At 46.5% G+C, this 13,573-nt stretch overlaps 1 protein-coding gene across 4 annotated transcripts in view; it reads left to right on the top strand.

Moving 5' to 3' along the window:
- The window catches only part of LOC126535271 (protein O-mannosyl-transferase TMTC1-like), a 98,641-nt gene that overhangs the window by 60,652 nt on the left and 24,416 nt on the right, over nucleotides 1-13,573 (top strand). For all 4 annotated transcript variants that reach the window (XR_011895659.1, XM_072289187.1, XM_072289188.1 and 1 more), the window contains 3 exons: nucleotides 8,696-8,799; nucleotides 11,010-11,211; nucleotides 11,983-12,158. Coding sequence is in view for 3 of the 4 variants with exons in the window: in XM_072289187.1 (XP_072145288.1) it covers nucleotides 8,696-8,799; nucleotides 11,010-11,211; nucleotides 11,983-12,158 (482 nt within the window). In the remaining variant the exon portion in view is untranslated. The remainder of the gene's footprint in view (nucleotides 1-8,695; nucleotides 8,800-11,009; nucleotides 11,212-11,982; nucleotides 12,159-13,573) is intronic.

The following is a 13,573-nucleotide window of genomic DNA, read 5'->3' as shown; positions in this document are numbered from 1 at the left end:
TTACCTACAAGTTCGTCGGGGTGGCGGTACTTTGCCGCGCGCTGAGCGCGCTCCTTCGTACTATCACCGGCGCTCGATTCTCTTCACCTCCAGGCGCTTTCCTCGTTCGCTTGCTTCGCGGCCTCAGGCAAACACCGCCGATTTGAATAGCTGGCCAGTTACGCTTGTGCGGAAAAGAAAGAAGCATTGCCTAATGTATCTCAAATACTTTTCACTGCAATTTCATCTGGCCTCGCGGGCCCGAATGAAAAGTTCACGCGTGCAAACATTCTGTGTGGACCAAGCCGTCCTTGGCCGTCGTTTGTGTACTTCCGCGAAGTTGAACGGCAGTGCCTGGCGTCTTTGGCAGGCCCGAGTCTTGCATTGTATTAAACTCAAGTCATTATTAAAGTATTATTATTATTATTATTATATATATGACACATAACGCAGCTACCGCAGCCTATTCTTCAGTAATAAGCGAGAATGTACGTGGCCAACTCTAATATACCTTGACCTTCGTCTCGCTCGTACAGCGGCGTGGACATTAGGCTCCCTGCAGGCACTTTTTTGATGACGAAGTGTTGTCGCGTCCACTCGTCGAGACCTCGCTATGACTCCGCAGTAATGAAGGCCGGAATGCGGTCCCCGTGCTTCCTGCTTTGAGCCTCAAGTAGATAGAGCGTGATGCCGCGCTAATTACTGGGCAGGTGTTGTGCTGTGCGAAATTGGCGTGGGAGCGGAGCCTTACGATGAGGGTGGAAATACGTATCTGTGTGTTCGCAAAAGGAGTGCGTTCACTCGCCGCGAGAAGGTGGTCGGAGTCATGTGTACGGTGTCCACTACGCTGATGGCTGTGCGAATTAGGCGCGTGCTAGAGATTCTCCTGGCGGCAGTACAATGATAATTTCGCTTTCGGACAGCTGAAGCAATTTCGCACTGTTTGTTTCACTGCGAAAGGTAGCAATCTTCTGCACCGTAATAAGTTGCTCTCAGTCAGTTTTTTTTTTTAGTTTCATATTTCATGCGCATCTACTTCTCTCTTCCTATCCTTATATTCCCATTCTCCCGCTCGTTCAACTCTATTTAGTCCTTTCGCCACACTAATGCTGTAGGCCCGAACAAAACTTTGAAATTAAACGCTGGAGATTTATGAGTCACGCAACAGTGCGGGGAGACTCCGGATTAATTTAGACCACCTGGGGTTTTTTGACATGCACCAAATACACGCTTCACGAGCGCCCACCAAACTGCGACCGTCGCGGTTAGGATTTGACCCTGCGACCACGTGATTAGTGCAGCGGAACTCGAAAGCCACTGAGCAACCACGGCGGATCGAGGCTGGAACACAGTGGTTCAGGCTGACATGTGTTTTCGTTTCTTATAATCAACCTATATCTCTCTCTTAATCTCCCAAGGACCATATATGGAAATTCACGCTGCTTTGTCAGTGCTCTCGTTTTAACCCACAAAGAGCAGTCCTCTCAGCCACCCTATACAAACTGGACAAGCGCCCAATGACAGAAAACAAGATCCTTGGAACCTGGCCTACGCGAACGTCCGCGCGATCCGCTACGACGACGCTGCTGCGATACTTGAAAGACACGGGACTTTCTGACAAATTGTGACTGCACACTGTGTGACGTAAAACTGTACGGTGACACTGCGTAAGACTAGGAACGCCTTTGCGGGCTGCGTGACTGCCCACAGAAATAGTTCGTGTGTACGTGCGTGTGTGTGTTTAGGTATTTTTTCTTTTTTTTTAATCCTTCTTTCTTTCTCCCCTATTGCATTCCCTTTCTCTCACCCAGTACAGGGTAGCCGATAGGAGATAACGTCTGGTTAACCTCCCTGTCTTTCCTTGGCCTTTATCTCTCTCTCTCTCTCTCTCACGCTGCGGATTCAATTTAAATCTTTTTCCTAATTAGACTGAGGGAGGTGCGAGGAAAGTATTTTGGATACAGAGAGGAGGCAAGCAGTAACTTGAGATTAGCAAAATAGAAATATTCTGGTATAATTAGCGTAATAGTTGTAATACTTGTGAGGTTTCTGCGGGAAGTGTCGCGGCGTGTCGCTTTTCTGTAAGGCTTAAAGTGCACATTCTCAATATATGCTCTCTGCCAAGATAACACACACGGAAAGCACATTTCGACAAAAGAGATCCCGATAGTAAACTTGCAAAAACGTGCTGCGAACAGGAGAGGTAGCCAAACAGATGCAACATTATGTCCTGTTCATACCGCGCTTTTTCAACTTTGTTATGAGCTATGCTCGCGTACCGCGTGTTGGGTGTACGGTAAAAAAAAAAAACAAATAGTGAAAATTACACCTCAGCCCGCATGTGTGCTGCTAGCCTCCGAAGCCAGTTTTTTTTTTTTTCAATCCGGATTTGTCTATTTCGCCAGATTTCGTTCGATTTATGTAAGATACGGTTGTTCAGTTTGTCAATATGACTTTTGTATATAAAACATTTTTTTTTGTAATTCATACAGACTGCTAAACCTATAGTTTAAATTTACTCCTAAGTAGTTTCAGTATATGAAAATGACGAAGTCACAAAACTTATTTTGAAGCGCAAGTTGGATTGCCAATAACACAGCCTGCTGCTTGAAGCCATATTCACAGAAGACGGTAGAACACCTACACATTGCTCTACATTTAAAAGAAGTTTCGACAACTATGTGCAAAAGACCATCACGTTACAATGTTCGAATTATAAGAAAGATTGGCGCCAGACCAACCTTACAGAAAGTAACAGTGTCAAAATAGTGTGCCACTTAGGGACACGAATGCAAAATGCACTAAATTTTCACATAAATTCTTACATAAATTTTTAGTGCATGCTGTGTGCCAATGCGGTGCCATCACGCATAGCGTTTACACGTCATTTGAAGCGAAGTACGCCATTCCTTCATGCAAACGCCCCCCCGCCCCCCATTGAACACGTGACCACAGGACACAGTGGGACACTGTGCAAGGTTGCTGGGCCTATGGATGGTTCTCGGTAAATTTGCGTGCAGTTGGCTTGCGAAGCACCATGACCAGCCTGCTAGCAACAAGCGCGTGCTCGTACCGAGATTTGCTTGTGTTGCAGCACGCGTTTGAAGTGCCTGTTACAGGAAAATAGTTTTATTCAAAGGAAACATAAATCGGCAGCACAGCTAGAAATAGAAACGGCAACAGGGCAGTAGCGTTGCCCGGGTAAATGGCCCAGGACGTCTACAACCTGCGGTTTGCTTGGCGAGATCCGTTCGGTGCAGTGCGGGACGATCATAACTGATACTTTGCCTACTAATGTGAATGTAAGCTGCGGTAAATTACAGAAAAAAACACGTGGTCACGTCAGCAGTTCCACGTAAAGGCCACCAAGGCGCAAAAGGGGTGTTCTTTCACATTTCTGAGGTTTCTTCCTCCAGGTAATAGCACGAATTTTCCGTAAAATAAAACGCATTTCACTTCAATCTTAAGACCTAAGAAAATTTTCCTCCGGTTGACAGCATTGTCATATCCCCCTCACCTCTCCGTCCTCCTCCCTCGTCCCCACCTGCCTACCGCATGCACCATGTTGAATTCGCGCTATTTACATGCGAAAACCCAACATTTCGTTATCATGTGGCACGCCCTGAACCGCAGTGAACCCCGTATGGGCTGGGTATGTGTGCACTTGTCGCAGTAAGTGTATTCATAATGGGTTCCTTTAGCATGCCTTGTCATTTGTCGTAATCGCCCCGTACACGACGATGAGCCTGTTAATTCATTAAACTTTTTATACACACCCGATTCCAATTCAGTGCACATGCTTCTGTTGAACATATCTTGGGGGAGGGGACATTTTTCATACAAATGCACCACAACACGCATGGATGCGTGGAACTGTAAACTGCTTTGTCACGAGCACTGGTAAGCGCAGTCAATGATTGGGCAGACCAGAAAATACTTGTCGGCGTATTCAGCCGAGCGATTGAACATTTGGAAGAAAAGTCCGAAACACCCAACTTAGGAATGGGAAACTACTAGCTCCAATAAAAGATAAAATTTCGAGAATGCTTTTTCGGGTGGGATAAAAGATGTCCGTTAGTTTTGAGGTGAACTTGCTCTTTTCGCTTCTTGACGTTATACTGTATGAAATTATCAGCTGTTCGGAACATTTCCGTCACTAAAAATACCACACATATTTCGTACATGTGAAAAAGAAAGAAAAGGAGTAGCCGGATGCTCACAAGCATACCCGACTTCAGTGTAATTTCTTCAATATAACACGCAAAGTTGGGAGCGTCTGCATGGTATAGTCAATACGTCGCTTATCTTGGAAGCCAGAGAGAGAGAGAGAATGAACTTTATGCAGAAGAGCACGCGGGTAAAGGGGGCGTGAGTTCCGCTCTGCAGTGGGTGGTCCCCTCAGTCCAGGAGTCCAGCGGCCTTAGCTGCGCCTCCGCGCTCAGTCCACCAGTTCGAGCTGATCCATCCAGCGCGAGCAGGACAGCGACGCCTCGCGTTGCTGTCTGGTGGGATGTGTTATGGATATGAGCTCAGGTGCGCTTGTACACCCTTGAGCAAAAGTATACAAACCACAGGGTCACCGAAAAAAAAATTCTCTGTAATTAACGCGCATAAACGAAAACTGATAAGTGCACTAGAACATTTGTAATGCCAAGATTATACTGCAGTCTTTAATTTCAAGTTCCATCGACTGACAGAGCAGAAAGAGAGTTTTACAGCGCAATAGCTGCTCCGTATACTTTTGCTCATGGGTGTGCATGCCCGTTCCAAGTGGTAGAGCGTTGCGCATTAATTTGCGCACAAACCCGCATGCGAGCATTTATAACAATACAGCCCAGAGTGTGTATATAGCGTGGTAAAGACGCAAGTGAGGGATATGTCTTATTTTGTAGTTTCCGCCGTACTGCGGCTATCTCATTCGTTAGGGGCATTGTACGGCGGTGGTTGTGTTATTCGTGACAAGCGGTATAGTGTTGTACGGATTGTGTGTGTGTGTTTGTAGGCTAACGAGAGGGTATCGGCCCGTTATGGAACCCTTCCTCGCGCCCCTCTTGCAGATGCTGGCGTTAGTGGGCTCGGGCGGCCGTGCGACATGGTCGGGATGGCTCACGCCATCGCTAGTCGCACTCGTTTCAAAAGCGCTCGCCCCGGAAACTGACGACGCATTGATCTCGTCTGCCCTGATTGTCGACTACGCTGGCGGTGAATGCGGTGTTTCTTATTGCCGCAATGGCGGCGTCTGCATACGAGACGCCTGCGTGGTTTTCATATTTTGAATGGGCTTCAGCGTGGGTGCCGGATTATTAGGCAATGGAAAAAAAAAGAAAAAAAAAGGAAGAGAAAGCGTAGTTATTCCGAAACCCGTGAGAACGCTGCATAACGTAAAAGGAAAAAAAAAGCAATCTCTAATAACTTTAACGTTGAGCGATAACGACGGAAAGTATTGTAAAGAAAGAACCCCAGGTTGCATATTAGCGCACCAAGTTAAGTTTGGGTTAAAAAAAATATGTACAAGGAAGCGGTGCATTCCCTGAGCCTGTCATTGATGGTAAGGTCTTGTCGAGGTCTCCAGATGCAAGACCTTTGCGCCTATGATGGCGCGCTGAGTCGCCTAGCAGTTGATGTCAGTGTGTCGTCTGCAACTCAAAGAAATGTGCGACAATATTTAACGTGCGCCTTCTTGTTTTCGGTGGTAGTTATGCATGCTCTTGCACTCCGCATTGGAAAATTTTTATTTTGCATGCTATCCCTGTCCGTAAAGCCAGTATGAGGAAGGTAATAAGGTATAAACGCAATCGCCTACTCGGCTAACCATCCGTTGCCAGGGCATCTTTCTAACATTGCTTTGCCCTCGGAATGCATGCGGATGCAGCGACAAAATAATAAAAGAGCCGTTTTATTGTAATATGTAAATGCTCGTCGCGTTTCCACAGCTCTCTGCACCGTGTCGTCTGCTTGCAGTGAAACCTGACTACCGGCGATGTGTATAGCAGAAAAAATGTCTGTGACAGAACGCAGATTTCGTTTCACGAGGGAGGCCTACACTCACTTTCACAAGCAATGAATGCCGATCGATAGCCGGCGGAGCACAGTACCAGGTGCAAATTAGTGCCTCGTTTCACATCAATCGTATGCGTGCTCTCGAGAGGTAGTGGCACAAAGCACAGCCGTAACCATTGTTCTCGTCGTGTTTCTTTTGTTGGGTATCGTTCGCTGGCGCGCACGTTTACTTGCTTGCTTGCTAATGCATGCGTATGCGAGGCTGAAGCATAATCATTTCCGCACTCGCGGCTGTGTGGTAATACTTGGAGTGGAGTCGTCCCATCTCCGACAATCACTCGGAATGGTTCCGCTTTCTGCTGTCGCCAGCGCCTTCTGTTTGGGAACGGGACCTGCACTTGTCGTTCAGGGAAAAAAAATGCACGACTCTCTATTACGCGCGACCGCCAATCCAGGTGATGGCTGTTATTCTCGATTGAGAGGCCGAAAGGGTTATACCGCACCGTAGCGCTTCTTACACGAGCTGCATAATAAAATACGCGCTGTTGGAACGAGATGTCCAAGGAAACATCTCAACATAACGAGCTTCTTGACAGTTCACACGCTCGTAAACGAAAAACTTTGGCATGAGTTCTTATTTTCCCGCGAGATATTGCACGCGGAATGCATTTAGTGCGTCATGTTGCCCGTAGAATAAGGGGCTGTGTTAGGCACATGTCACATATCATTCAAGATGGAGAACACGCAACAATGCTGACGACTTCGGCATATCCATGAATAAGGGCGCTTTTAAACTCGAGCCAGCCATGTGTAGCACCATTCGTGACAAGCATTTGGTAAATGAACTGCTTTCTCCCTGACTCCTACATATTTTTTTTGCGATAGTAATTATATAGACAAGCAGGCGAACTTGCGTCGTCGCAGTCACCGTGACGTTCAGTAGAAAGTTCAAGCGCAATATTCCATCGGTCACGATACCTTCGCTCGTAGCTGCCGTCGCTCTTCATCACGCGAGCGTTGTGACAGTCAGTGCTCGCGGTCGTCCGTTGAGGTCTACTCCTGGTTGCCGACACGTGCGTTGTACCAAGATAGTTTAATTTTGATGCGTGTGTTTACTACAGAGGAGGTGAAAGCACAAACCTTGCTTCGCGTAATTGCATAAATCTTTGCTATCGCTGTCAAGGCTTCGCCTTTCAGGCAAAACTATGGCCTTCTTTTTTTTTGTAGATGTCAGGCGTATTTATGGCTTCTAGTATCAAAAACTAGTTTTGAATTGAATAGCTTCCTTTGAACATTTTTTCTATATTCGTGGTCGATGGTTGATTAGTCTAAGGATCAATTTTCCCCGATCGCTTGTCTCTTGTGTTTGGCGCTTGTGTCTCGTCCTTGTTCCTTTGTGGTTCCATGTGTTTGCGCTGTTATAATTTTCAAATCAAGTACAAAGGGCCACGAGGCGAAGGGCATATATGTAGCCTCACGCAACTGAGTTGCGCGGGAGGTTTGTCAGCGAACGCGTACGGGCTCTGGAATAATTCGTACCACCTGCGCTTCTTTGGCGTGCGCCTCAATTTAAGTACATTAACGTTTTTACAGCGAAGCCTATAGCATACATACACTGAAATCACCCATAAACCACACACAGAGCAGCATGCGTTTCAATAAGGAACAAGCTCAAAACAAGCATTCGAAGCATCAATACCCTCAGCACTTGTAGTGGTGGTTTTGCAACAGCTTCGCTACGCATCCACTTTCGCAGGGACGGGATCGCGAGTCAATTTTTTTATTCCTCCTCTCGAAATGCTGCTCCCGCGTTCAGGTATTGAACCACCGACCTCGTGTTCAGCAACAGAACGTTATATCTACTGAGCTTCCGCGAAGGGCTCTTCTACTTCAATTTTTTTCCAGCACCTATACATGTGCTATAGCGTGCGCTTACGTAGAGTCGACAACGCTCGCTGTGATTCGACAAAGAGCAGCACTGCTAGCGGCTTATGCATTGCGATTGACAGGTCTGCCTTGTCATCAAACTGGTGATAATGTTACCACCTTTCTGAAACCTACGTCCCCAAATGGCGATGAGGTGATAAAGGCAAATTAGTTGTGCGGAAGCCCACAGGGTAGCGAAAGTTTTCATGAAAGGGAAAAGCTTTTCACCCACCGGACAGCAGTGAGAAGTTACAAAATAATGCCACACCAGTTTCACATTTCAAGAAATATTCGTTTTTGTGTGGGGGTACCAACTCCTTTCCGTCGGCGTCGTTGCTCTAGCAACTGGACAAACCAATTCGGCTTCGCCTTGTGGTCTGTTAGACTTCAGCTTAGCTGAGATGATGAAGCGAACGACTCGGATTGACGCTGTTCTTGCGTTCAATTCCCGACCAAGACGAGTTTTTTTTTAAAGGCATTTTTTTATGTGAGAAACACGTACGATTTTATTTTGTTGTATCAGAACACAACTTCCTTCCTTGTATAAGCTAACATATGTCAAAGCGATCGTTTCCAAAGAACTTACCAAAAAAAGGTATGGAGTTTTACGAGCCAAAACTACGATCTGTTAATGTATGAGGCATGCCGTAGTGGAGGACTGCGGAATCATTTGGACCACCTGGGGTTTGTTAACGTGCACCTAATTTAAGTATGCTGGAGAAAGGAACAATACCTGCGTGCAAATACGCAGCACCTTGTTACATTCCCGTTATTTTCTTTTTCTCTGCAGACGGCTTTACTCTTGTGCTTTCGGCTATGGATTCTACAGGGAAGCTTCCCCGAATTCACCGCGATGGACAACCCTGCGTCCTTCTCGCCAATGCGCCTTACCAGGTGAACACAGTGACTAAGCTAATCTACTAGTATTGTTAAATTATTTGACCTTGAACCACTTGAGTAGGAAATTTATTGACCCTTTCGAACGGCTTACATGTCAGGAGGGATGGATCTTGAGGCTGCGATGGCGCGTTGTTAAGTAATTACTAATTTAACGTACTGAATCATTGAAAGAGTGTGAAATAAAGACACAAATGTACGCTTATGTTTCGCATAAAGGGAAACCGATAATTTCTGCAACATTTATTAGACATAATCGATTGATTATGTTTAGTAAATGTTGTAATAATTGTGTATAATAAATAATAAACATTAATTACGCATAACCGATCAATCAATCAATCAATCAATCAATCGATCAATCAATCAATCAATTATAATGGCTCCGAAAGCATTTTTGTTTTCCTACAGTATGTGCAAGCTTCTCCACCTCTAATACCAGGACAGTGAACGCGATGTGAATCACTGTGCTCATTGGTAGTGTAAAAAGTACGGTGTTTGCGATAAATCTTCTGTAAAAAATAAAGAGAGAGAATATTGTTAGATACGGGACCTTTTCCTGAGCCTACTTCGAGTTCACGAGACCACATCGAATCGCGCCACAGCTAATTAAGGAGCGCAGAAGCACATCTACCCCGTTCCCGAGGCGCGGCACGTGCAAACGAGTGGGCGTCCCCCACTGCGTGCGCCGCAGGTGGAGCTATTCACTGCTTGACTCTTCCCGAAAGTGTAGCGGGAGCCTGGCACGGTTCCAGGTAATGTTGGGCCCCGAGCAAAGATGCTCGCCCCCCCCCCCCCCATCCGACTATTGTGACGGCGCTTGCAAGCCAGGAAGGCAATACCGCAGAGAGAAGTAAGCCCTCGGACAATTGGAGCCCAAGGAGCTACCCTCTGCGCCGGGTGTGACACAATCGCAGGGGCACCTACCATTGGCCGAAAATGACGACACCTGAGCAGGCTCGCTGATTGGCCGGAAATGACGCCACCAGAGCGGGCTCGCCGATTGGCCGAACGTGACGTGACTTCGAGACACCGAAGGGGTTAAAAGCCAGAGTCCGGGAGCAGCAAGAAAGCATTCCTTCATTCATCTCTTTCGAGCTTCTTGCTACGGGCCGCAGCGTCCGAGTTGCTGCCGGCCCGTAATGACTTTATGAACGTTAATTTCTTTGTACTCTTACTGTAAATAATGTAAATAAACCTCCAGTTTTCATCCCGACGTCCTCCTCAATTTCGGCGAACTCCCGCACCCAACGGCAAGATCCAAATTTCTGGGGGACAGCAATTGGTATTGTCCTGCAGATCCAACAATATGACTATGTCTTTGAAATTATGTTCTATTCAAATGATTGGGCTGTAAACTTTTCTCCTAAAGAAAAATTTGAGCCTCCTTTCTCGTTCTTCCATTAATCAAATAGTAACTCCCGCATGCCAGCGCTTTCGCGATAGAAAACTCATCCTGCTTGCGTATGACAGGCAGGTTATAGCTCGCATGTTTCGTGCTATGATGCCCTAGAAATATTTATGTCAGTTTTTATTTGCAGTTGCAAAATAGTCGCTTTGTGGCTTTAAAATATGGAACAAAACTATAAGATGTGCTACCATTCAGCTTAAGTTCTGAAACTGAAACCGATGAAATCGTTTCTCGTTATATCAATATTAAGTTCGGTCTATTGAGCCGCGGCTATCACAACAAATACAATCACTACAAGAAGTGTCGCACAGAAACCGGAATAATGAGATTATAATAAATGACGCAAAGAAGCAAAATTCTTGTGCAGAACTTTGAACGTCCTAGCTATAGGAAATACTGAATCTTATAAAAGCTGTGATTCACGAGTAAACTTATGGCGCAGCAAGTATTCCTGCACTCAATATATAGAACAAAATTAGTTAAACCAAAATACACAATAAAAACTACGCTGTTTTCGATATGTTGGGCGATGTAAATACCATCTGAACAAGTGTTAAAGGTCATTTATGAAGCGTTGAATGAGAATAAACATGTTTTAAATGCCCTGGTAAGAGATAGCTGAACGCTCAAGCACCACTGCAGAACCACAAGAAAGCTGCGCGAAAATCTGTGCCGTCATTTTCATCGTGTAAAAGGACAGCTAGAGAGCCCACTGACTGCCACTGTTAATTTTCTCTTAATGACCTCTACATTTCGTATTATTAATATTTTCTCTCTCTTTTTCTCTTAATGACAGGCTGCTGACTTATAGCTACCTGTGCGCCTTCAACGCCTGGCTCATCTTGTATCCACGTAACCTGTCTTACGATTGGCAGATGGGCAGCATACCTCTCGTGACGTCACCGTTTGATCCAAGGAATCTGGCAACACTGGCGATACTTCTTTTGCTACCAGTTCTCGCATGGCGGGCCTTAATTTTATCGCAACACAAAGGCAGCGTGAGTTATAATTACGCTTCATGGCTTCCTTCCTGCATGATTTAGAAAATAACTGATCGTCGCATCTCCATCTCCTTTAGGTGGTGAGATGACACTTTCTGTGTGTCTGTCATACTGCCTCTCAGGTCACGCGGCGCCGAAACATTGCTCCATATTCTGATGCTCAAAAACCATAATTTTGTGGCCGTGATATAGTGAGCAAAGTAGAAAATACCGTGACTTAAGCTTCAAATTTCAGATTAATCGAACTACCGGTGGGTTTTTCGAGAGAAAAGTTAACTGTAATATGTTATAGCAGAAACTAAAGTAGAAAGTCAATTTGAAAATGTGCTAAAGAAGGAAATTTACGACATCTTATCTCGCTTACGATTTAGTAGCTTAAATGGAATGTGGTTCACTACCTCTGCACCTGATGTGTGTGCGTGCGTGCGTGTGTGCGTGGTGTGTGTGTGTGTGTGTGTGTGCATGTGTGCGTGCGTGCGTCTGTGTGTGTGTGTGTCTGTCTGTCTGTCTGTCTGTGTGTATGTGTGTGTGTGCATGTGTGCGTGCGTGCGTGTGTGTGTGTCTGTCTGTCTGTCTGTGTGTGCGTGCGTGCGTGCGCATTTCTGTGTGGGTGTGTGAGAGTAAGCGCGTGAACATGCTTTGTGTGCGTATCTGAATGTGCAATTAGCAGCAGTCGGGTACATTTTGGGTATCTTGATGTCAGCAATAGAACGGAAATTGGGAGAGCCGCTGTCAATGACTGGGTATCACCTTATACTTTTCATGAAGACTGCTGGTGGATCAAGACAGCAGTGCTGCTACTACAGAACTCCAGAGCAACTGCAAGAGCCTTCTTCGGGACTACTAGTGGCACTGCTTCTTACTGTGCTACCCTTCCTTCCGGCGTCCAACCTCTTTGTGACAGTCGGCTTCGTTGTCGCCGAAAGAGTTCTCTACATTCCCAGGTATGGAGCTCTTCGATATGAACAAGCATGAATGAAGGCAGGGCAAAGCAGAGGGGTGGCGCGTGTGTCGGCGTTTGCAGATGAGAAGAGGGCGTTCTCGTAGCGAAACTTCCGAATCAGATTGAATGTCTGCAATCGTGCGAAGCTACCTTCGTATATCGAACCGGGTGTGTAACACTTCTAATTCCTAAAGGAGGTGAATGATACTGCGTGCGGGGAGCCCGTCTGACAACGAGGGGCTCAATTGCTTTATTTGGTACAGCTAATGCCGTTAGGAACTTGAGGCTTGCTCTTTTGAAAAGCTTGTAAATGAGAGGCGTATTCAATTTAGAGCATCTAGTACCATGAAAATTGCAGTTATGGCACTACGTAACAGTGCGTCACAAGACGCATGTAGTAGAGTGTAGCATTTGTTGAAATAGCTACATGCATTACTGCAGCACCACAGGCACCTTGCCTGTGATAACATTCTTTGCCTACTGCGACCCACTTTGATCTGTCTGGCTATTTCTCTAGCCTCGATACACTGACCGCGTAGAGAAGCTATTAAAAAAATTTTCGTCCCTTGCGAGAAATCGAACCCTGGTCCTGCAGCACGGGGCAAGCGATTAACTATCTGCGGCGTGGCGCTTACAGTTGACGAGGAGCGCGGAATACTGCGTGTCATAGTTCAGCACGCATTATACCGTGATAGCTTCCTCGTGAACAACAACACGTCAAGCGAGCAATATTGTAATGTAGTTAACTGCGATAACAACTTTACGGAGCTTTAAGGCGCTTGTGCACCGTCGCCGTATTTTCCGCCGTCGTGTTGATATTGTGACCACCCGTGAGCACGGCACGCGCGTGGAAAGATACAGAGTTCTCCACAGACGCCCGAGACGCGCAGTGCGCGTTGCTGCTAACACGAAGAAGCCACGTGTGGCCCGCTCCACGTGTGGCCCGATCCTAGTGGCCCGCTCCATTGACTTTGAACCAGTGTACAGTTTTGGCTCCCTCTGCTGGCAGCAGCATCGTGCACAAGCACTCAGCGTTGCTCATGAGCAGCGACGCGAATATCACACCTCAGTGCACGCAATGGTTGGAGCGGTAATGGCCAGCACGCTTGACGCTGTCAACGCTGAGAGTGTTCCTTTAGTTTAATCTCGTACGCCATTGAGGTGTGACGCCCGTAACGCTTGCTTTGGTGGCGCTCGTCGTCAGGCCAGCGTTGTGAGACACCTGATAGCTGCCGGGGCAGTGTTTCTGTTGCGACACAGCAGTTCTCGCGCGTGCTTGTGTTGCGCCAACCTGTCGGCACCAGGTATCCCTAAAATGCTCTGTGAGGAGCGCCAGCGTAATAACAAGCCATATATCGCTTTCAACGTATCGCGCTTCGGGCGAAACTTCCCAATACTTGAAAATAATTGTGATGT

The sequence above is a fragment of the Dermacentor andersoni genome, chromosome 7, assembly GCF_023375885.2.
Source record: "Dermacentor andersoni chromosome 7, qqDerAnde1_hic_scaffold, whole genome shotgun sequence".
NCBI classification, from domain to species: Eukaryota; Metazoa; Arthropoda; class Arachnida; order Ixodida; family Ixodidae; genus Dermacentor; species Dermacentor andersoni.
The sequence above is the reverse complement of the archived record's forward strand: the minus strand, read 5'-3'. Positions and strand labels throughout refer to the sequence as shown.